General features: G+C 48.9%; 1 protein-coding gene across 1 annotated transcript in view; it reads right to left on the bottom strand.

The window, feature by feature from the left end:
* Positions 1–22,430, bottom strand: part of ACSS1 (acyl-CoA synthetase short chain family member 1) — a 58,098-nt gene extending 35,668 nt beyond the window's left edge. The window contains exons 1-2 of the mRNA XM_056138226.1: positions 22,156–22,430; positions 14,512–14,608 (exon numbers count right to left, since the gene is read on the bottom strand). Of these exons, the coding sequence (XP_055994201.1) occupies positions 14,512–14,608; positions 22,156–22,402 (344 nt within the window). The 5' untranslated portion in view covers positions 22,403–22,430. The remainder of the gene's footprint in view (positions 1–14,511; positions 14,609–22,155) is intronic.
* Between the last annotated feature and the right edge of the window lie 1,727 nt (positions 22,431–24,157).

The raw sequence follows: 24,157 nt of genomic DNA, 5'->3' as shown, positions 1-24,157 counted from the left end.
TCTCTTTGTCTCTCTCTCTCTCTCTCTCATACACACACGTACACACACATGCAGCCCTTTCTTTCTGTTTGCCTTTTGCTTTTGCTTCACAGCAAATAAAGTTTAAGATCTACTGTTATAAAACAAACAAACAAGAAGGGTAAAGAAATTTATCATCAACCAGGAGGCTAGGTAACTTGATGCCCTCAAGGTTTGAAGATGGACATCTCCAGACCTTCCTTCAGTACAAATATTCTCTACAACTAAGGATTGGCTGATAGATACAAACATAGCCTGTAACTTTGTTGCATGGCTATTGCAATAAAAATTCTTTATCTGACAATGTTTGATTTTCTGGTAATCTAAGCAACAGGTCTATGTTCAGAAGGTTTTTTTTTTTTTTGTTTTTTGTTTTTTGTTTTTTGTTTTTTGGCCGCTTTTTGAGGGACTGGTAGCACACCCAGCGGTGCTCATGGCTTACTTCTGGCTCTGCAGTCAGGGATCACTCCTGGCTGGCTTGGGGAATATGTGGTGCTAGGGATTGAACTTGTAAGAAATAATAAAATCTTACAGTTTGGATGGAATGGGAGAATATCATATTAAGTGAAATAAGTTAGATGGAGATGAACAAATACTGGATAATCTCACTTATCTGTGGTATACAAAGACACAAGGAAATAGGGAGATCAGACATTTCCATGAAGAAGATATATGGTTAGCCAGTAAGCATATGAAAAAGAATACATATAACTTTTTACTGGGAAAATATAATCTAAATGATTATGAGATATCATCTCACCCCAGTGGGTTTGGCATATATCAAAAAATAAATGAAAGAAATCAGTGTTGGTGGGATGTAGTGAAAAAGAAACTGTTTGGGAAAATGGTGTCTGTTCTGCCACTGAGGAAAGCATATGGATATTTCCCAAAGAAAAATAAAAGAATTTCCTTATGACCCTGTAATCCCATATCTGGGCCCACTATTTTTTAAGTAACTGTTTTCCTTGGGTCAATTTTTTAAAAATAAAATCTGTTTTGGGCTGGAGTGATAGCATAGCAGGTAGGGCATTTGCCTTGCATGCGGCCGACCCAGGTTCGATTCCCAGCAACCCATATGGTCCCCCAGGCACTGTCAGGAGTTATTCCTGAGTGCAGAGCCAGGAGTAACCCCTGAGCATCGCTGGGTGTGACCCAAAAAGCAAAAAAACAAAAAAATAAATAAAATAAAATCTGTTTTAAAAATAAACTAGGGGCTGGAGAGATAGTACAGTGGTAGGGCTCTAATTCCCGAGCGCAGGGCCAGGACTAACCCCTGAACATCCATGAGTGTGGCCCCAAACAAAATAAATTTCTTTAAAAAAAACTAAAGTTTCTAAATCAAAGGTTGACTCTGCTTCAAAAGGGAAATTAGCAAGAGAGAAATTGAAAGCCAGATCACAGCAGGGAATTAATTACTTAGTCTATTACACTAATTTTTATTCCCTTTCTGGAATCAGAGTGCTGAACAGGGGCTGTGGGGCTCACTGGCTCCACAAGTATCAAGGTCCAATCCCAGAGCCCATCTTTCACTCTTGACACAGCCTGACATGACCCATGGAGCAGAGGCAGCAGGTCAGACCAGAGAGAGGCTCTGTCCTCTCCCTGAGTTCCTTCCTGACATCCTCCAGGGACCTCAGCTCTTGGCCAATGTCCAAGTCTTATCTCTGAAAAGAAGTTCCATCCTTTCCAGACTCAAGGTCCGGCAAGACTCAAGGCCTGAGGCAGCCAGGCCCTGATTCACTGAGCTCCACGTGTTCCTGTGAGCCTGGCGTGGAGAACCTAGTCCTGGAAACCTGCCCTGGACAGCTGTGTTTCCCGGATCGCCTCCTGGAGCAAGCCACACTAAGGATGTCCTTTCCCTGGTGGAATCTGGAAGAAGATACTGGCTTTTCCAGGAGCTACTTCATAAATATCTCCCGTGGTCTGGTGGGAAGTTTCTCTACTTTTCTCCATGCAGATCTGTGGGGCAACAGTGGCATCTCCCAAAAGCAAAGCAACACTATTCATTCGAGCCAAGATCTGGAACAAGCCAAGGGCCCTAGAACAGATGCCTGGATAAAGAAACTATAGTCCACATGCACAATGGAATACTATTTGTTTCTATGAAAGGGTAAAATCATTCAATTTTCTGCTTTGTGGATGGGTCTGAAGGGGATGATGCTGAGTGAAGCCAGCTGGGAGAGACAAACCCAGAATGACTTTTCTCACAGTGAGATATAAAGAAACACAGGAAGGGAGCAACAAGTGACCAAAGGGAACAGGACCAGAGAGATGATTTATGGAAATGAGCTTGGGGTGCAGGGAAGAGTGGGCACTTTGGGAGCAGCATGGCATTGTATGCATGTGGCATGCATGAAACTCATTAGCAGTATTGGAAATCATGGTATCTCAATAAAAATGGCAATAAACAAAACAAAACAGGGCAGCCATACTCACAAGGTGAGGTTCAGACAAGATGTGAACAAAGAGTCGCTCTACTTCTCAAGCTTTACTGGGAACCCAAAAACAATCCAAGTTAACAGCTGGAGGTAAAAAGCAGGCAGCAGAGCACTTCCCGCCTCAGCGGTAATTGCACTAAAGGCTGCCAAGGGTCTATCTCCAGCCCCGGCTACTCTCCTGGCCTTGGGGTCACAGCTTAGACAAACACAAAAGTGGAGGACAAAGAGGGGCTATAGAGACATACAGTAGGTAAGGTGGAATGTAGTGAAAAGGGAACTGTTTGTGAAAATGTTGTCTGTTCTGCCGCTGTGGAAAGCAGTACAGATATTTCCCAAAGAACAAGTAGTAACAGTTTCCTTATGAAATTTTTCCTTACACACCAACCTGGGTTTGATCCTCAGCATCCCATTGGTCCCCTGAGCCCACCAGGACTGATCCCTGAGTGCAAAGCCAGAAATAATTGGCTGATGTCCAAGTCTGAGCACTTACTGGTGTGACCCAACACCCTACCTCCTCCAAAAAAAAATAAACCAACCTGGTTAAAAGGAAAATTATGAAACAAGTATTGTAACAGCAACTATTTAGAAACCAGTTCTCTCAAAGGTTAAAAAAAAAGACAAAAGTATGACTCAAAACATCTGCCAATGATCTTGGGGTAACATTCCCACCATACTCATCCGCAGTAGCCTCAAATGTGAACAAAATAACACACACAACTAAATAAAGAGCTGAGAAGAACTAACATTAGTTATCCCAAAACAGCGTAGAACCTAGAACCTCTTCATATGGATATTCTCCTTAAGTCACATCAACCAGACCAGAGAGCAGAGAGGGAGAAGGATGACACTTGGCCGCAGCTATTTCAGTCCAATCCTGACACCACATAGGGCCCCTGAATCCCTTGAGGAGGAATCCCTATGCAAAGAGCCAGGAATAATCCCTGAGCACCAATAGAGTTGATTCCCAGTCTTCTAAAAAATATTTTTTAAATTACAAAATTGGGTCAGAGTGATATAATACAGTGGGTCAGCTTGTATTGCAAGGAGCTAACTGGGGTTCAATCCCCAACACTACATATTTCTTCTGAACCCTACCGGGAATGATCCTTGAGTGCAGAGCCAGTAATAATCCCTGATTACTGCTAGCTGTGGCCTCCAAACAAAAAAATAATTAAATAAAAGCCATAGCAATTAATAACTCCCTTCATAAAACAGTAATTATTAAGTATACTTGGCACATTCCAAATTCCCTTCTTTCCTAGGCCAATCATCCCCTGGACACTGGGTTTAAGGTGCTGAGTTGTGGGTAAGTTCAAACTCTCTTTCTTCTGTGGGTAAGTGGAAACTCTCTTCCATAAGCTATGTCACGTCCAGTGCAGAGAGTACACGTGTACACTCTCAGAGCAAGTTCTGACACAACAGCATTCGTTACAGATGGTTCCACTCTCGGCCCTGCTCAGAGGCACTGGTTCCACAATACTGGGGTATACACTAGATCTCAGACCTCTTTGGCAATACTGAGGCAGAAGAATTAGAGACAGAAGTAGGAAATTAGAGGCAGGACCTGTGAGTGATCCATTCTAGAAGCGAGGCAAAAAGTAACAGGTTGTAAATCATAAAGGTACAAGAACAGAGCAGGTGTGATTAGGCTGCTTGAGCAGAAAGAGAACAGTGTCACAGAGACAGCAAATGTCTATGTAAGCTAAAATACTATCAATCACTGAGTGTGCCAACTATGCATGTGTTAGCAATCATGTGTATATTAGATGAAAAATGTTTCCCTAGTTAGGACATAGCCTAGAGGAGAGCTCGAGTCAGCCTGAATTATTCACTGGTTGCCTCCTCATACTTCCTGGGTGTCACTGCCAGCTCTTTCGTGCTTAGATTTCAGGAACAGAAGAAGCTCCAGAGAAGATCCTCTATTTTTGGAGGTCGAGAGATAGTACAATGAATAAGGCACTTGCCATTCATGTGACTGTGCCCAGTTTTTTTCCCCCCAAGATTTTTTTATTGAATCACTGTGAGACAGAATGCTCCTAGTTTTATCCCTGGCACCCTAATAGGGTCCCTAAAACACCACCAGGAGTGATCCCTGAGCACAGAACAAGGAATAAGACCTGGGCACCACTGGGTGTGTCCAACAAAATCCACAACAAAAATACTTCCCTGCTCACAGCCGCTGTCAGTGTGCCAAATCCCTTCCCATATAAAACATCAGATTGGAAAACTGCCACACAATTTAGCGTCAAGTTCAAATGCTAATGGGTTCATACTGTGTGAAGAGTAGACTGGCCTTTGGCCTGGCTACAATGGGTGGACTCAACACCAGGGTAAAGACCAGCTCTCACAGACGACCATACCAGCAGTGTCCAATGGCCTTTGAAACTGGAGTGACTCAGAGGGGTTAGCCCAGACCCTCCCTGGTGAGCCTGTTTCCCCCATTCTGGAGCCCCCATCAAGGCACCAACGGAAACGGGTGTACCGAGCCACCACTGACTGCACCTGTCCCCTGTGGCTGCAGCCGCACTCAGGCCGGCCCAGGAGCCTCCCAGACTCCACTCAGGCTTCTTTTTGTCTCTACCTCAGGTCACATTATAGCTGTCCACAGAAAAGGGTAAGGCCGGCTGCTGCCCCACAGAGAGAGAGAGAGCCAAACTGAGGTCTTCCAGTAGTTCTGCCAGCTGCAAGAGGGCCCAGGGATAGCTCAGCTATAGCCTTCCCACCATCCTGACTCATTTGTGAGCAAGCTTGGCAACGGGCTCCAGCAGCCATGACTGTGCCAGAGGATGCAATGTTGGCTCCCTAAACATGACCTATAAACTACCTTCCTGCCAAATTGAGAGGCCGACACTGCCCTTTCTCATGACTGAGTCGTGATCAGCATAGGCTCTGCATGGTCAGAGATGCACTTCAAACACTGACCACCCCCTCAAGGCCTCATCTGCAATCCTGACCCAGCACAGCCCAAACTAAGGAGGGCAGGGTGCGGGATTAGAGCAACTGACATGTGGTTCTAGGGCACCTTCATACAGGAAACAGCTTCAGAGACCTGAGACTGAGCATTATGGGGAACCCTATGTTTGAGACCACCAGGAATGCGGCAGACATTTACATCTGCTAAGACCTTGAGCTGGGGTGGCCATACTTCTATCAGACGAGATGGACTTCAAATTTTAAAAGGTCATAAGGGATGGGGACAACCATTTATTGATAATCAAAGGATCTCACACTTCTAAATATGTACGTTCTAAATGATGGTTCCATTCTAATATTTAAAATGACTGTTAACAGACATGAAAGAAGACATTGATCGCAATGCAGTAGGAGGAAGAGACTTTGACATTCTATCACTGCTGAACTGATCAAAAACTCAAGAAGGAAACACTGGTTTTGAAGGAAGAAATGGAACAGATGGGAGCCACAGACATACATATGATTTATGATACTTCTAATAGGCTCCTACACCCCCAAAGTTGAGGACATATTCTTCTTCAGTGCACATGGATCATTCTCCAAGCTATACTACATGCTGGATCACAAAACCTATTCCCATAAAATCAAGAAGACAAAAAGTGCATCAACTATCTCTCAGATTATGAGGCTTTGAAAATGGAAATTAATCAAAAAAAGAAACATGAAAAAAACTCAAACATTTGTAAGAGAAAGAAAAAAAATGAAGAAAAAAGAAAGAAAAGAAAGAAAGAAAAGAAAGAAAAAGAGAAGGGAGGAAAGAGCAATAAATGGTCAAAGGCAACAGATCTTGACAGTTGGTTCAGTGCTTAACTGGCAGTTGGTGGTGGTGGGGTGGATGGGATGGGTCTCTGGAATATTGGTGGAAGGAAACAGACACGCAGGTGTTGGGTGTGGTGTTGGAACCATGTATGCATTAAAGTATCATTAGCAGTATCATAAATCATGGTGCCTCAATAAAAATGGGAGGAACATGGAAAATTTTAAATAGAGATGCCAGAAAGATAATATGGCCGGTAGATAATACACATGCCTTGCATGCATCCAACCCAGGTTTGATTCCCAATACCATAAATAGTCCCCCGAGCCCACCAGGAGTGATCCCTGAGCACAGAGCCAGAAATAAGCCCGGAGCACTGCTGAGTGTGACCCCAAACCAAAATAACAACAAAAACTAATGGGAAAAAATAACATTGTTAAAATGACCACCCTACCCAAAGTACTATACAGATTCAATGCAATACCCACAAAAATTCCAATAATTAACTTTTTTCAAAGATGTGGAATAAGCTCTACTAAAATTGGTATGGAACCACTAAATTCCCCCAAACAGCCAAAGCAAGGCTAAGGGAAAAGAAGAGAAACACTGCATTTCCCACTTTTGAACTATATTACAAAACCATATCAATCAAAAATGCATGATACTGCTGTATGCAAACCATAATGTTCAAAAGTAGAGAGAGAGTAAGAAGAAAATTGTCTGCCATAGAGGCAGGGGGTGGGGTGGGGTGGGAGTGGTGGGAGGGATACTGGGGACATTGGTGCACTGGTGGAAGGATGAATGTTTGATCACTGTATGAAACTCAATCATGAAAGCTTAGTAATTGTATGTCATGGTGATTCAATTAAAAAATTTTTTAAATTCATGATGCTGGAATAAAGATTGACTTTCAGACCAATGGAACAGTATTGAGAGTTCTGAGTTAAGTCCTGAGACTTATGGGCAGATAATTTATGACAAAGGGGCTACATATATTAAGAGGAGTAAAGAAAATCTCTTCAACAAATGGTGCTGCATAGCCACATGTAAAAAAAAAATCTAATTAGAAGTTATGTCACACCCTTCACAAAAGTAAATTCAAAGTTTATGAAAGATCTTGGGATCAGAACAAATTCCATAAAATACATTAAAGAAAATACGGCAGAACTCTCAAGGAAATTGACTCCAGAGGAGTCATCAGTGAGAGGACCAGAATGGTGAAAACAATAAAAATAAAGTAATGGGACTACATCAAATTAAAAAGAACACTAAAAGAAACTCAAGCTCTAATAAAATGTCATCCTACTAAATGAGAGAAAATATTTGCCCAAAATCGAGCAGATAAAATGTTGGTATCTAAGATCTATGAACACTCACAAAATTCAATAATAAAAATTCAATGATTCCATTCACAAATGGGGCAAGGAGATGAACAGACACTTTCCCAGAGAAGATAAACAGATGGCTGATAGATATATTAAAAATGCTCATTGTCACTCATGATTAGGGAAATGCAAATAAAAATAACAATGAGATGCATATCACACCTATAAGAATTGCACACATAAAATAGTCTGGAAACAGCTATTGTTGGCAGGAATGTGATAAGAAAAGTACTCTCATCCACTCCTACTGGAGATATCATCTGGCTCAGCCTCTATGAAAAGTAATATGGGAATCTATAAAAAAATAGGAATAGAGCTACAATACAACTTGGTGATATCACTTCTTGGCATCTATCCTCAAATTCAAAAATGTTAATTTGAAAGGATATACACATAACTTATTAGTACAATAGCCAATATAGGGAAACAACCCCAATTCCCAACTACAGATGAATGAATCAAGTAGTCATATGTGTACGTACATACATGTATACATATGTATGTACATATACATATATACACACACAATGGAATGTTATTCAGCTTGAAGAACAAAATCATGCAATTTGTAGCAACATGAATGAAACTAGAGAGTATCATGTTGACTGGAGACAATCAGAAGGAAAGAAAAAGATGCACAATGACCTCTCTCGTATGTGGGATTTTTTTTCCCTTTATTTTTTGGTTTTGAGGTCACTTCTGGTTGCGCTCAGGGTTTCTTACTGGATCTGCACTCAGGAAATCGCTCCTGATGGGGCTCAGAGGAGCATATGGGACACTGGGATTGAACCCAGGCTGGTCAAGTGCAAGGAAAATGCCTTCCCTACAATCCTATCACTCTGATCCCTCTGACCTGTGGGATTTAAAGACACACAACAATGATGTGACAAAGGTCTAAAGGCAATATAATAAGAGAACTGATCCATACAATTGAGTTGTTGTATATGTCGGGGCGGTGGCGGGGGGTGGAGGGATTCTGCTGAGAGGGAGGGGCCCCGGGGTCCTTCAGAGAGGATATGCATACACTGATGGTTTTGTGGTACTGGAATGATGTACATGAGAAATAATTTTTGTATTGAAAACCACAGAATCTCAATTTAATAAAATAAGCATTGCCAAAATAAAAAAAAAACCCTGAAGGTCCTCTTCTCAAGCCTGTGTTCATGTTGTCTTATTGACACTGCCAAGGCAAGCAGAGCCAGCAGGGAGTATGGGGCTGTTATCCAGAGGAAACAACTCATCTCATGGCTAGAAACTGCCCGTAGCTGTCTCAGGAAAGTCGCACAGCATCTGTGGAGTGTAACCTGTTAAGCCCCTCACCTATCCTGATTCCCCTGCAAGCCTGAGACACTCTGCTGTAGGGTTAAAGACTGAAGGGCACCAGACTGGCAGCCCTGTTCTGGCCAACAGCCAGCTCCGGGTCTTAAATGATAGCTTTCACTGGTGCAAAGGAAGCACAAAGACAAATTCGACATTTCCCAGCCTCAAATTTATGTCTACTTGTTCCAGGAGGCAGGGAGAGATCTGGAACACGGCACAGTGGGCAGGGAAAGGATTAAACATCCACACAGCTGAGCTTGGTCTATGCATAGGCATGACACTTCACTGTGCTGCTTTCCCTGCATGCAGACAGCAGGTAGACTCCTCAACAAGTACACCCAACCCAGAAGAGGCTGATTCAGGCCCTACTGCTGATCTGTCCAGGGGGCTGAGCTGGAGAGCCGCTGAAGTTCACAGGACAACTGGTCCTGGGCTTGAGAACTGATACAGCCCCATGGACATGCACTAAAATCACTAGTGTTGGCTGCTTCCCCAGCCAGAAGCTGTCCCCAGGCAACAGGTGCAGAAGCAGAGTATGTGTGCCCCATCCTACGCTGGAGGCTGGCTCGAGTAATCCTGGCACCCTTTACTCCCATCTGGTTGGCATTGGGCTGGGACCAGGCCAAACAAATGGGATGGACAGCATAAGTCCAGGGTCATCCCCCCTTCCACCCCCGTCTGAAACCAGCACACCCAACGGGCCAGGTTGCCATCCGGGGGCAGCAGGAGATTGATCCAGCCTCAACTTCCTCCAGGCAAGGGGTGCTGAGATCAGGGACTTGCTCCTACTGAGCAGTGGCTGGGTTTTAAAATCCACCTAAAACAAGTACCTCTTTGCTCTGAGTTTCACTTGGTGATACAGTAAGAAGTAGGGAAGGGATGCAGGGGTAGGAAGGGGTGGGTGGGCGTGGGGGGGGGTGGGCAAAGTGTTTGAAGACAAAGATGCACCCTACTGGGCAGAAAGCCAAGAGGTTTAAGGAACCAGCCCCAAACTCATGCTGGAGACCTCAGCCTTCTCAGGGGTCCTTCCCATGACCAGCTAAACCCTCCAACAACCCCTGAACAGCAGAAGGGGATTAAAATATGAGACCCCTGTCTCCTCAAAGGGAGGCTTTTCTTGGACAGGCTCTTCCAAATAGGCTCTTCTATTTCTGACCCTGTATGCCCGAGACAATTCTTAGAATCTAAGGCTTCCCCAGAGGTGATTCTCTGGCATCAGGATAAATTCTTGGTCTAGGTTAGTGCGCCTGTGGGAATTCCAAAACTGGAGATTCTTGGAGCTTTCACTGGCGCAAAGGAAGCACAAAGACAAATTCGACGCTTCCCAGCCTCATTATCTGAGTCAGAGACCTAAGCAAAAGTTAGTGTTGGCTCAAGGCCAGCATGTTCCAAGCAACTCTGGTTTCAACCAGACTGCGGGAGTCAGGATGCAGATTCCTGCCCAGGTTTTGCAATCACAGTCAGAGGTCAGCAGGGTAAAGAGCTCTGTCCACGGCCCCCCTGCCTAGTGAGGAGGTCACCCCGACTTGGATCTGGACACTGTCCATGCGTCACTGGCCTCTCTTTCCGAATCAGGGAGCAAAGAGATTTTCCCATGCATGCCAGGCGGCCCTGGGCACTGGGAGTCTTGCAAAATGAATGCATCAACTGAAAGCTCCCCACCCAGCACCTCAGTATTCCAGTAAAGGATCCTTCCCACCATCTGCCTGAATACTTCACTAAGGGAGTTTGCTTACTAAGTCATTAGTTTGGGGTTGAGCAGAGCACCACGGTACAAAGGTCAGATGTGATAATGAGGCCAGAGGCCACCAATTTTAGCTGACTCCGGTGCCCCCACCAGGCAGAGTTCTGCTCTGTGAATCTGAAATTGTGTCCTCAAAGTCTAGGAACCACAAGGCCACTGGGCCTCACCCATGTCAGATCTGAGATTTCCCACTGCTCTTCCCTCATCCAGTCCCGATCTATGGGCAGAGGAGATCCTCAGGCTTCCGGATTCTACTTGGGCTCTCACTGGGTGAGACACAGGCTTCCATTTTGCAGATGACGTTGAGAAAACTCAAGGAAGTGCAGAGATTTGCTCAGCCAGCTCACAAAGTGGGCAGCAGAGACACCCACCCTCCCATACTACACAAGATTTCTCTAAGCCTGCTTCCTACCCTTGGAGTCCCCGTGAGACATCATATTGCCAGTAAATGGTCCAGTCTTAAAACAAGCTTTTCTTTCTTCCTTTTCTTTTTTTTTATGTTTTTTTTTGGGTCACACTCAGTGATGCACAGGGGTTACTCCTGGCTTTGCACTCAGGAATTACTCCTGGTAGTGCTCAGTGGACCATATGGGATGCTGGGAATCGAACCTGGGTCAGCCACATTCAAGGCAAACACCCTACCCACTGTACTATTGCTCCAGCCTCCAAGCAAGCTTTTCTCAAAGGTGTCTCTCATGTCTGTCTTCCCTTGCTTGTTGCTTAGACCACCCAAAAGGGTTCCCCAAAGGCCTGTCTCCTGAACCCAGGCTAAATGATGGCGATTCCTATGACTGGGCTGCTAGAGACTTCATGTCACAGGCTCTATACATCACCTGACGTGTGTGGCACATCAGGAACCAAGCCCATAAGTTGGACCTTGGGGACTGAGGGCACACTGTGTGGTACCCAGGGCATCTGCAGTGGTGGCTCCACCCAAGGGCATTTGTCCCTAGTCAGATCAATTTCCTCATGAGCAGTTCACTGTCAGTGTGGTTGGAAAAAAAAATATCATACCTCCGGGTAAGAAAAGCAGGTCTATAGTTGCTTCCAGAGATAGAGATGGTGAGTGAGAAAACATGCAGGAATTTCCTGGGGCACCAAGACAGGGGTTGGATTAACAGAAGTGCTCACACTGATGAACATCTAGAACTGTGTGCATCCCCTTTCCTCATACATAATATTCCACATACACAAATTTCACAGCAAAAGAGAAAAAATAAAACACTCAAAGGGAAAAATATGCACCCAAACAACCATAGAAACATTGATGTCCACAATTCACGGAGAAATGTCCCCCAAAATAAGTCCAAAGGACTGAAGAAGGGTTGGATGAAAAATTAGAGGTGATTGAACATTGTAAAAGCCAGAGATGGCACAAAGGCTGCGTGCCTGAGTCCCTGATTCAATCCCCATCACCCTCTTGCCACCCCCCCACTGAGCCCTAGAGGTCCCTGAGCACCGAGTGTAGCCCTGGTGGGACTTCCGCCATAGCTGGGGGAGCATTTCCCTGCTCACACCCCAGAAAGACATGGTAAAACATGGAAGGATGGAGTCTAGGTGGGAGGCAGAGAACACCTGCCCTACTTAAAAAGTGTCAAACTAAAAAATATAGGTAAAGGTAAAGGCCCTCCCGTTGATCGTCGATTTGCTCGAGCGGGCCCAGTAACGTCTCCATTGGAGACTTTGTTGTTACTGTGTCTGGCATATCGAATACTCTCGGTAGCTTGCCAGGCTCTCCGAGAGAGGCGGAGGAATCGAACTCGGGTCGGCCATGTTGGCCACTTGTAAGGCGAACGCCCTACCCGCTGTGCTATCGCTCCAGCCCAAAAAATATTAAATAAACAAAATAAAATTAATCGATCCATTAAAATAATAAATAAAACATAACTAGAATAACTCAGGTATAACATTTCTGACACCAAATAAGTACTCCCTAAGTTGCGACTGTCTCAACGATGACTGTTTATAGTACTTTCACTTTCCCCCTTCTCTTCTTTCATCCTGCTACACACAAGGACTTGGTTTATAATTATCATCCTGGGTTTACTGATGGCATATTATGTGGCCTCACATGATCACCCAGGCAGCAGGAGGTGCCCCTGGAACTAAAGTACAGAGACCCAAGACGTGCAGGCTGCTGAATGCAGTGCAAACAGAGCCAAGGTTCACAATGCCGGTCCTCAGGGTGGGTCCTGGACCTGACAACCGTTACCTCCTGTCCCTGAGGCCACAGGGAGTAAAATGGGGCGTTTCCGCCTCTGGTCATCATCTAGGGATGGTGTGGAAAACCTAAGGGACTTGTTACCATGTAGACCTGAGGCCACCCTAAGCTCTGGTACACAGCAAGCCTGGGCTCTGGAGACGGCAGCTGCCAGCAATGTAGTCTCTGAGCATCACAGCCCCACTGGGCCCTGGGAACAGCTCGGCCTCTGAGCCCAGGCCTTCGGCGTTGGGGCACCTACGGTGCTACTGCAGGAGACTCAGCGCAGAAAGCACCTTATTTTCATAATGATCTGAATACTGGACCACCAGCACCAAAAGTGAAGGAGAGTGGCTTTCCTCTGAAAGGGAGGAGGAAAGACTCAGGTCCAAAGCACCCAGTCTATAATTAGTGACCACCAGCATGAATTATTTTTATTAAAATGGAAAACAGAAATAGTCATCTGGTACTGAGTCCAATAAGATCTGTAAGACCATTTCAGGCTAAGTCTGTCTTTGGAGAGACAGCCAATTCTGTGCCAAAATAAATCGCACCCGGACCCCTTAGCTTTCTCCTTGGCCAGGGCTGTTTCAGTACTGGGAATTGAAGTGGTTCTGAATTGCCCATGCCAGCTGCAATCCTGTGATCCTGAGGACAGTTCCTGCATGGTCAACACCTAAGCACACACCTCATCAGGCTCCTGTCAAACTTCCCAGCAGCATCCAGGTAAGAGGCTCTGGAGCCCTCCATGCCCGACATTTCATCCTTTGTCCTGCCTCGGTACTTCACTGCTTTCGTGTCTCACTCAACAGCTGAGCTACAACAGTGAGACCAGAATGTGCCAGCTGACAACTTCAGTGTCCCCCAGACCTCAGTGTGCACAGGTCCCAGTATCTGGACTCCAGAGTCTCCAGCTGTCAGCTGCTGAGGGTGGATCCTCGTGGAGAGACAGCCAGGGAAATAGTGACACTAGAGGCTGGGGTAGAAGGGAGGAGCTGCAGGGTAGTGACACGTGGCACTTCTGTATCTCAAAGACAAGCCAACAGCAGTTTATAATTATGGGCGACACAAAACTGAGCTGGAATAACAAACACAAATTAAGAGGTGCTATCAGCCACCAAAGGGGCAGGAGGATCAGTGGCTCTCGGGGCACGCAGGTGACCCCGCAGTAGCTGATTCTGCATCAGAGTTGGGTGGGAAGGGCAGGAAAGATAACTGGGGTCCTGGGAGAGCATTTTCTGTTTGCCTTCTGAGAGAAGAGAGTTTCTAGGTGGAAGGGAGCTGAGCAAATATTTTCCTGAAAAAGAGGTGTCAGTGCAAATGAACTTGGGAACGTCCAGAGCCTATCTATCACAGCCTGGGTCTTCATGTTCCCATCTCTGGGTTGGAGAACATTTCCAAAGCTGAAATGTGAGCTCTGGTTCTCAGAGAAGCCCCTCTCTAGACACAAGCACTTGGTCTGAGCAAGAGACTTTCTGTGTCACAAGACGTGTCTTCTCTGTTTCCAAAGACCTTATTCCTTCCCTGTGGCTCTGCAGACCCCCAGGATTGCCCACAGAAAGCCAGGCTTCCTCCCGATGGTCCCGCTCCCAGAGGTGACAGGTAACCTTGTTAGTGCTGGCAGTGGCATGGGACCCAGAAAAGACAGGGTGCTGATGCTGGCTGTCACAAGTTACCTGTAGGTGATACGCACTTCAGTTCCAGGCTCATCCCGCTCCCAGATCAAAGCAATGCTCTCTGGAGCTGTCTGCACGTGCCGGTCCAGGCAGTTGACTGCATGAAAACAGGGTGATTGGCGTTACATGGGGTGCTTTGCCGTGGGGAGCAGCGCAGGGTCTGGCTTGCTATGACTCGGGTACTCTGTGATTAAGAACACACTTACACAGAGGTGAGGCTTCAACCTCCGGAGAGAAAGGGTGATTGTCAGGGTTAATGCCGCATAGTCAGAGGGTCCACTGGCTGAGCCTAGTCTGCCAAGTGTCTTCCTGCTGGGTTTCTCCACTCTGCTCTGGGATCAGCCTTTTCCCAGGCTCCCACCTATGCTTTCTCAAGTACTCAATGTGCACACCCCTTTCTGTGGACCCACAGGCCCACAGCCTCTAACACAGGGGCTTCGTGTCAGCACCTCCCATCTGGCCATGCCACTGGCCTCAGCTGGGTTGCACCCAGCAGGAACATTGACCCACCTGACCATGTGGCTTCCAAGGTTCCCTGGGAGACATAACCCAGGTTAGAACCCCTGCACTGCACAGGGTTCTAGGAGTACCACCAGGAGAAAGCCCTGAGCAAGAGTGGAGTGAGTGAGCCCTTAGAACCATGGGTGGGGCCCCTAAATCAAACCAAACCAAACCAAACCCAAACCAACCAAGGCTCCCTGCAGAATGAAAAGGTGCACCTGGGATTGGCACTGTAGCCTGTGGCTCTGGAGGCACCTTGAATGCCAACAAGACACCCCCCCACACACACACGCAGCTGTGAAGGGCCCACGTATATGGTGGGGTCACAACCTAGCAAAAGGGTAACAGACCATCTTGGGCATCTGTAAACACCCACAAACCAGCGTCTGTGCCATGGAGTGACGCAACTGTCAGTTTCCTTTTCAGCTGACTTTTCAGGGAGAAGTTTCCTTCCCCTCCCACTCCTGTAAGTTTGCTCATGTGACTGCTAAAGAAACTGTTCCAACCTGCTGCTTACTGGAATCTGAAGATTAGTTGCACGTCTCTGCTGTGGCTTATGCTGCACAACTGAGACGGGAGGTCCATGGGCTGCTCTGGGTTATGCCACACAGCCTGGGGGTCCACTGGCTGAGCCTAGTCTGCCAAGTGTCTTCCTGCTGGGTTTCTCCACTCTGCTCTGGGGTCAGCCTTTTCCCAGGCTCTCACCTATGCTTTCTCAAGTGCTCAATGTGCACACGCCTTTCTGTGGACTCTAAGCTGTGCAGCAAAAACCCAGAACAGAGATGTGAAAAGATCTAACCCCGGGGATAGGCTATTTTAGGTAGGAATAGCACCAAGTTATCCCAGACCTGGAGGAGGGAACATCTCATTTCTCAATCCACAGCCTCCCTCCGAAGCAAGTCGGTTTGCTTCCTGAATACAAATGTCTGTGTGCCCCAGCACCCAGAGGGCTTTCTGGCCCAAGTGAGTTTGGGGAATGTGTCTGAGTGCTCCCGTGAGCAGGTCTGTCTGTTTCCAAACATTCCAGGCCCTAAAAGAGTTCCAGCGAGCCTGGAGTGTTGGGGCTGTTGGGGTCCGAGCTTCTCTGGAAGGCTGATGTCTGCTCACACTTGCATCTGTGTTTTCCAAATTTTGGGCTCAGGCATGTTTTTCTCCTTGAGATACAGGAGTAAAGACCCTCACTAGCTCCCTAAAACACCAGCTACATTCTTGCAGAATGGAATCTGGAGTCATATTTGTTTGTTATCAAGCATTACATAACACACCATGTGAAACCTAATATACCACTTCTTAGCAGAGGTGGGGAAGCTTAAGTTATTTTTCATCTATCAGGGAAACACTTCCTCAATCACTTCTCTCCCATACAAGCCCTTTATCACAGAATAACTTAATTACAGAGATAAACCTCTACTTCTAGGAAAGTCCCTTCTTTCCTGCACCATTAATAAGCTCGTTGAAGGCCCTCTGAAACCCCTCTGGGATGAGCACGGCCTTTGCAGGATCCTTGGGAAAAATCTTGAAACTATCTCCCGGACAAACACTTCCTGACAAACAGCTGGAAGTTCTCAAGTCACCAATGAAAGTCACACTTCAGAGTTAGGGGGGCTATTCAACCTCACTATCCCAACACAGCACATTTGTTTTTTGATCTAAATATCTCTTTCCTAAACCTAATCATGAAAGCTTTGTAACTGTATCTCATGGTGATTCAATAAAAAGTAAATTAAATAAATAAAATCCCTTTCCTAATCCTAGAGTTCCCGACCTCAGGAGGGATTGCGAGTATCAGACATCATCTGAGAGTTTCCTGCTCCCTGGTAGAGTGATGTGGTAGCTTGGCTCTGGTCACAATTGCAGCCCTAACAACTCTGATGACACAGGTCCTAGAGAAAGCACAGTGAAGGTCACTGTGCTTTCTGGGTCAGTGACCCAGAAAGGCCACTTCTCCATGGACTTTAACCTTCATAGCAATGGTTCCTGCTATGGTCACAGGTGTCGGGAAAGAAAGGAGAGAGGAGGGACAGAAACAGGAAGAAATTTCTGGGATTTTGTTTGTTTGGGGAGTCTACACCCAGTGATGCTCCTGGCTGGGGTTACTCTTGGCTCTACATTCAGGAATTACTTCTGGCAGTGCTTCGGGGACCATGTGGAATGCCAGGGATCCAATCGAGATTAGCCACGTGCAAGGTGACCTGCTCTATAATCCCTCCAGCCCCAGGATTTTGTCCAAAGGCATTTCCGAGAAGAGCTGGGCAAGGACCTGGCACAATCCAATGTTTACTCAAAGTGTACAACCTATTCCAAATCTTTTTCAAAATCCCAGCACATGGAGTTCCTACTTTCCTCTCAGTGACTCACACCCAAACTGTTTAGGGTTTAGCCCTCTGTTGTCTGGCGTCTATTTCAGGAACAAAGGGCACCTCTGCTTGCCTTACCCTCCCCCTCAGTTGGGCCTCAAGGTCTGTAAAGCTAGGGTCCATGTCCTAAGATGCATTTTCCAGAGGACAGGGGAGAAGGAAAGGAGCACACTTAGCAGCTGGAAAGGCCCAGAAAGTCATCCCAGTGAAGATCTGCACTTTCATAAGCCTGGGGGTCCAGTTCCTGTGACCTTGGAAAATCTGTTTCATGGGTCAAAACCTTCATGTCCACATCAATAGGCCCAGCCCTGGGTTCCTACAGTGCAAGGATGGTCCTAATCACTGCCCCAGGCCTGAGCAAATGCCTGCTGGTAGCTTCTGTGCTCAGTGTCTCTGAAAAAAAAAAAAAAGACACGAGGCCTATGGTTTTTATTATAAAAGTAACACAGGCCCATACAGTCATTTTCAAGGACTCCTGTTTAAATGTCTGCCCCCTTTCCAACTTTAAGTGAACCCTCATACCAAAAAATCAGTTTTGATCAAAGGAAACTAGGAAGTTAATATTCACAAAAGGATTCTCCATGGGCTTTCTTTAAATAGAAAGTCTCCCTGGCCCATTTTAAGATATTACATCAGTCACAAAAATTGTATCTGCCAACTTGCCAGGAGCATTTGCTATTTAAAGTAAGTTATGCTATGGACAACTGAGGGGCCTTCAGCATCCCTGGGGAGGTCTCTTCTCCAGAGACCTGGGTTTGGAGGGTGTGAAGGTCCTTAGACAATGATTTTAAGCATCAAGAAAAAGGAATGACACAGCAGCATTGTACCTGTCTTCAAAATTACTGTTACTAAAAAGAAAGGCTTCCACAGCTGCAGAAAAAAATTCCAGTAAGCAACCAGGTTCAACAGTAGGTGTAAAATAGTTTTCTCCACCTTTGCTTGAGGTGTGGAATACTCCCACTTTAAATAAGAATCAGGCTCAGAATGTGGTGCTTAAAAACATTTATTTATGAGTTTCAAAAGCAACCCTAAGATTTCACATTTGCAACTGCCAAATATCTTGAGTGTATATAACCATCTGAGGGGGAAAATTATCTGTGGAACCAAGGAGTGCAGTGTCGATTTTTAAAGATGAGAAAGAATTCTTTGCAGAAGCTGGCTTTCCAAAGAGCCTTCGACAAAAGCAGTTTTATGTCAGAGACATAAAAGTCTCTGACAAGAGTGGGCTTGAGGAGTCAAGTCAGCAGCCACCACACTGGCTAGGGGCGAACCGTGCACCTGGCTCTGCAAAGAAGCACTGAACTCAGTAGCATGGCTGAAGGTTCCAGATCACAGCTGTCTCCCGGCCTCCCGGATTTGTCAATAAGTAACAGTGGCTGGGTGCACGCCTCATAACACAGAGTGCTGGGTGCTTTGCAAGCGCTTTCTAGTTAAAAGCTCAAGATAGCGCTGGCTTTCCCCAGTCAAAAGGCGTCTGAGAACTTTGGGCCTATTCTATGGGAACTTTCCTCCACCCGACCAGCAGATAGAGGCCCAATAGCATCTGGGTCACAGTTCAGAACCACTGTAGATGGCAGAGGGTAACTGATGGGCCAATTTCCGGCTAAGGGTAACCATGAAGTGGCTATCCCTAGGAAAAATAAGCCAAAGGAGGCAGAAATACTACCTGCTGACCACACTCACCCCTGCTGGTGATCAGACCTCTCTCTAGGAGCTGAGAGGTCCAACCACACCCCCTTATCTGACTATGGCTGTAGCTCAGGGTGAGGCAGCCAAGAACAAACGCCCCCCACCCTGCCACCTCACCCTGGCCACACAGAGCTGATGCAGCTGCACCTCTGTCTGGTTTCGAAGTGCCTCCTCGCCTGGGTTTGAGATAGACGGATCGGTGGGTCTCAGTCCTGAGCATGCACGAGACACAGGCCCAGTTCCTGCGTTTCTGGGGCACAGTTCTGGTTAAAGACCAATCTTGAAGTCAGCCCAGCCCCAGCCTGGTGTAGGAAACAGGCAGATGACAAGGGCCCCAGGCCCCGGGGAGCTAGAGAAAGAGTTGCTGCCAGGCCCTGTCCAAAGTCCTGAGTCACAGAAACCCGAGAGTAACAAAATAGCCGTTGTCTTATCCCAAGGAGCTGTGGGGAGGCTGGATCTGCAACCATATTACAGAAATGCATTACGTGCTGCCCTTATTTTCAAATAAGGGAACTCAAGCCAAGTAGAGTAAGGGAAGACAGCAAGGCATGAAAGCCCGTTGTGATCCCAAAGACACCCAGAATCACCAAACCTTCCTAACTCCCCTCTGCCCTGTGTTGGGTTCATATTATCTCCCAATTCCGCCTGGCTCAGAAGTGCCTTCTCATCTGGGTTTGAGGTAGGTTGATGGGTCTCAATCCTGACCAGGATTTCTGAATTCAGTCATCTGGGTTAGGGCCTTTGAAGCTGCCTTTATAGGCCCCATGCTGCTGTTCCCATGCTGTGCTGGAACGATAGCCCAGTGGGTAGGGCATTTGCCTTGCATGACTGACCTGGCCGACCCAGGTTCAATTCCTCTGTCCCTCTCGAAGAGCCCAGCAAGCTACTGAGAGTATCTTGCCCGCACCACAAAGCCTGGCTAGCTCCCCGTGGCGTATTTGATATGCCAAACACAGTAACAAATCTCACAATGGAGACGTTACTGGGCCCGCTTGAGCAAATCGATGAACAATGGGAGGACAGTGCTACAGTGCTACAGTGCTAAGCTGCTGTCCCAGGAACCACACTTTGAGGAGCACTGAGTAGCTACTCAGACTGTGGATAAGACCACAGTCGCATCTTTCTGCGGGAGATGGGAGTTAAGGATGCTTTGCAGCAAGCTGTCATCTAGCTGCCACACCACCTGGCCAGCACACCTGGTCGATTTCACAGATGGTTCTAATTCACACTGTCACTTCAGTGGTTTGCAGCCACTGTAGAGGACAGAGGGTCTTTCTCTGGCAGGGAGCTGGACACACCCCTTGACCCGAGGGTGCTGGGGAAGCTATTTTCATCCAAGGCACTTCCTGAAGTGCCAATTTCTGGCTGAGGGTGACCATTTCTTCTATCCCTAGAAGAAATAAGCCAAAGGAGGCAGAAATATTACCTGCTGATCACACCCGCCCCTGCTGGTGAGTCTCCCTGGGAGCTGTGAGGCCCAACCTCACCGTCTTATCTGACTATGGCGGCAATTCAGGGTGAGGCAGCCATGAGCAAGCCCTGACACCGCCATCCCCACCCCTCCACACACACCCCCTCAGTGCCAAGGCAGCTGCATAGTAGCCCACAAGCTCTTTTCCTCATCCTCCTCCCCTCAAAGGGCAGGTTCCACCAACTCAAGTTTTACCATGCAACTCATCTGGATGAAAGCGGCAGAAATAAGTACAATATGAACCCCTCCAAACTCCTCATAAATGTCTTTATTGAAAAACAACTACAATACCACTTATTCTGGCTATTGCTGAGCATAGTAATTTCCAGGTACTGCTATTTATTGGTTACTAGTAAACGCTAGGCCTGTGCCTTTGGGCATTCTGCTCTCAGGATCAGCCTGGCCAGGAACACTGTCAAGCCATTTTATGGATTAGGATATTGAGGTTCAGTGAATGATATATTTCTGTGAGACTCAGAGCTTACCTCCAAGCTCAGGGCTTGGGCAGGGCACCCCTGGAAGACAGAGCAGCAGGTCTTGACGTCAGAGGTAGGAGTTTAGGGGCTTGCCTTGCACTCTGCCATGCCTGCACCACATACGGTCTCCTGAGCATCTCCAGGAATGACCCCTAAGCACAGAGGCAGGAGAGAGCCCTGAGCACAGCCCAGTATGTCCCAAAAAGTAAAAAAGTAAAAAAGCGAACCTGGAGCTTCAGGTCGTCTTCTTGAACACCCCGACCCCACCTAACCTAGACCCCATCTGCGGTTTCTCCATCCCCCCTAACCACACGTGCAGCTCTGACCCTCACTGGTAGTGGCCCCAGACGTGCCCACGTGCCCAGTCAAGGCCCTCATTCCTCCGGTCCCCCTCAGCCTGCCTGGAGTCCCGCTTGCGTGTCAAACCCTAACGGAACTGCGGGCACAAGGCCAGGTGGGCGGGGGTGGCCCTGGTTTCTGGGCTAACCTAGGGGCGGAGTCCTCGGGGCCAGAGAACCGAGCGGAGAGGCCCGCTGGACACAGGGGGCCTGTGAGAGAGGCTGGGAGAAGACCCACCATAAGCAAACCAAGCCGGCACCCAGATGAGTGTGCCCGCGGGCGCGCGCCGGCATCCCCAGGCCGCCGGCGACGGGAGCAACAGGCGGATGCTGGGCGTCGGGCGCTGCCCCCGACTCCCCGCGACTCCCCCGTACTCCCTCCTCAGGACGCGACCCCCGACAACCCCCCACCCCCACCTTTGCAAAACTCAGGCGGCAGGACCCGGGGCCTGGCATCTAGCTAGGTCCTTCAAGAGTGGGGCTGAGCCGAGGTGGACTGGGGTAAGGGGGCAAGGGGCAGGGGCGGCGCTGGGGGACAGGGGACAGGGGCAGGGAAGCGCTGGGCGTAGACGGGGTGCAGGGTGCAGGGGCAGGGGCTGCACCGGGGTGCAGGGTGGGGGGGCAGGGGGCAGCCGCGGCGCTAGGGTGCAGGGTGAGAGTGCAGGGGCAGGGGGCAGGGGGCAGGGGGCAGCGGCAGTACCCGGGTGCAGGGTGCAGGGTGCAGGGTTCCAGCGGCGGCGCACGGGAGCAGGGTGCGGGTGCGGGGGCCGGGGGCCGCTTGCGGCTCCCCTCGGGTCGGGGCCGGGACTCACCCGACACGTTGAGGCGGCCCCCCAGGAACCAGGCGATTCTGCCCGCGCGGAGGTCGCAGTCGCACACGCTCTGGTAGGGGGCGTCCCACTGCAGCGCCTCCCGCGCCAGCGGTCCCCAGAAGGCGGCGGGGTCTCGGGCCGCCTGGGCGCGCAGCTCCGGGTACGGGGCCCGCGGGACTCCCGAGAACGCCCGCAGCCCCACCAGGCGCCCCCGCACCAGACGCCCCAGCACGCGGCTTGCCGCCATCCCCCGCACAGGCCTGACGGGCTCCGAGCCCGACACCCACCACACGGTCGCCCGGCCTCCCGGGGCGGCCCCCGGCACCGCCCCCGGCGCCGCCCCCGGCACCCACGCCCCCAGACACGCGCGACGCGGCCCGCCCGGGGCCACCCGCGGCACCGCCCCCCGCACCGCCCCGGCCCGGCACCGAGCGCCAGTCGACACCCCGGGGCCCGCCCCCTGCACCGCCCAGACCCCCGGCCCGCCCGGGCGCTTCCCGCTCCGCCCCCAGCTTCTCGGGCAGGGCCCCGGGCGCTGACAGCCTCTCCCCTGAGCCCCCGCTCCCCTTCCGTCACCGTTTCACCCTCCCGGGTGCTCTTAGACCCAGTCCAAGAGAGTGTGGCTTTACGCCCACCCCAGGCGCGCTCGCGCGTGCAAGCACTTCCCCCCACCCCCCCACACACACCACACTCACACGGTCCCGACACAGGGGGGCGACTCCCAGCGACCCCCACCCCTGCGTTCCTCCGTCTCAAGCCCCACGCTGGGCCGCCTGGGGAAGTGAAAAGGTGTCTTGAACCCTCAGCCTTGCAGTCCCCTCAAAGCCCAATGCTGGCAAGGGAAGGAAGGTTCCCCAGCACTCAGTAGGGACGCGAGCTGGAGGGGGGAGGAGGACGCCCTTGGGTTTGAGAGTCCTTCCAGGCTTGCAGTGGGTCCTGCCGGTCAGAGAACACGGCACGTTGAGACTGACGATGACCTGTGCCGGACAGGACAGGTGGCCCGCTCTGCGCAAGGCACTTGAGCTGTACTTTTGACTGAGTTTAAAATCCCAAGCTTATTTCACCCGTTTGGAAGTGTGCGTGAGGGGGCTGATAATAGCACTCAAGGGGCCAGGGAGATGGCTCAAACGGCTGCAGCATATGACTCCCCGTTGGACCCCCAAACACCTACGCAGAAGCAGACTCTGAGCACTGTAGATTGTGGCCTCGGCAGAAACAATAAATTCCTCCCCTCTTACGGGAGGCTGCTACCCCCTCTCGGATCATCCCAATGCCCCCTTCACAAGGACTAGTATCACCCACTTTGAGAAACGCTGAGCTAGTCTACTCCACTCCAGCCCATTTATCAAGCTCCTAGCGGGACAAACCAGGAAACAAGCTTTGAGAAGAACCCAGCTAGTACAAGAGCAACACTCCAACAGCTCAGTAGCAGCGATCAATGGGCCTGAACCCCCATCTGTAATCATATATGTAGAAAGAATTGCAAAGAAAAATCAAAATCAAGTAAGGGTGTCATTCCAGCCAGAGAACGGGACTGTTTGCTCCCTGGACATTGGGTCTGCTGCACTGCTTTTGCAGACCTAGTGGCTGCCAGTGTAGCCAGGGGCTGCGCCCTGCCAGGGTGCCTTTTGCAAAGTTCCTGCTTTCTGGAAACCTCTTGCCCGGTGTGAAGGAGAAGGTCGAGCTTTCTGGGGGAAGCCACCCCATGAAAAGAACAGTGAGGATGCGGAACTGACCTTTTAAAAATAAAGGGGAACAGGAGGAGAACTCAAAGGACTGGAGGACATGCCTTGCCTGAGTTAGACCCTTGGGCCCTTTGGGGCCCCCTGGGCATTGTTTGGGTGTGTCCTCTCCCCACCCCAAAAGAAAGAAAATGAAGGACATACGTAGCTCTGTAGTAAAGTACATGCTTCACATATATGAGGCCCTGGGTTTGCTCAACCCCAAACATATAAAATTAAAAGAAGGAGGGTTGGAGAAACAGTGCAGCAAATAAGATGCC

The sequence above is a fragment of the Sorex fumeus genome, unplaced genomic scaffold, assembly GCF_029834395.1.
Source record: "Sorex fumeus unplaced genomic scaffold, SorFum_2.1 ptg000128l, whole genome shotgun sequence".
In the NCBI taxonomy this organism is placed as follows: domain Eukaryota; kingdom Metazoa; phylum Chordata; class Mammalia; order Eulipotyphla; family Soricidae; genus Sorex; species Sorex fumeus.
This window is presented reverse-complemented; position numbering and strand designations above follow the sequence as displayed.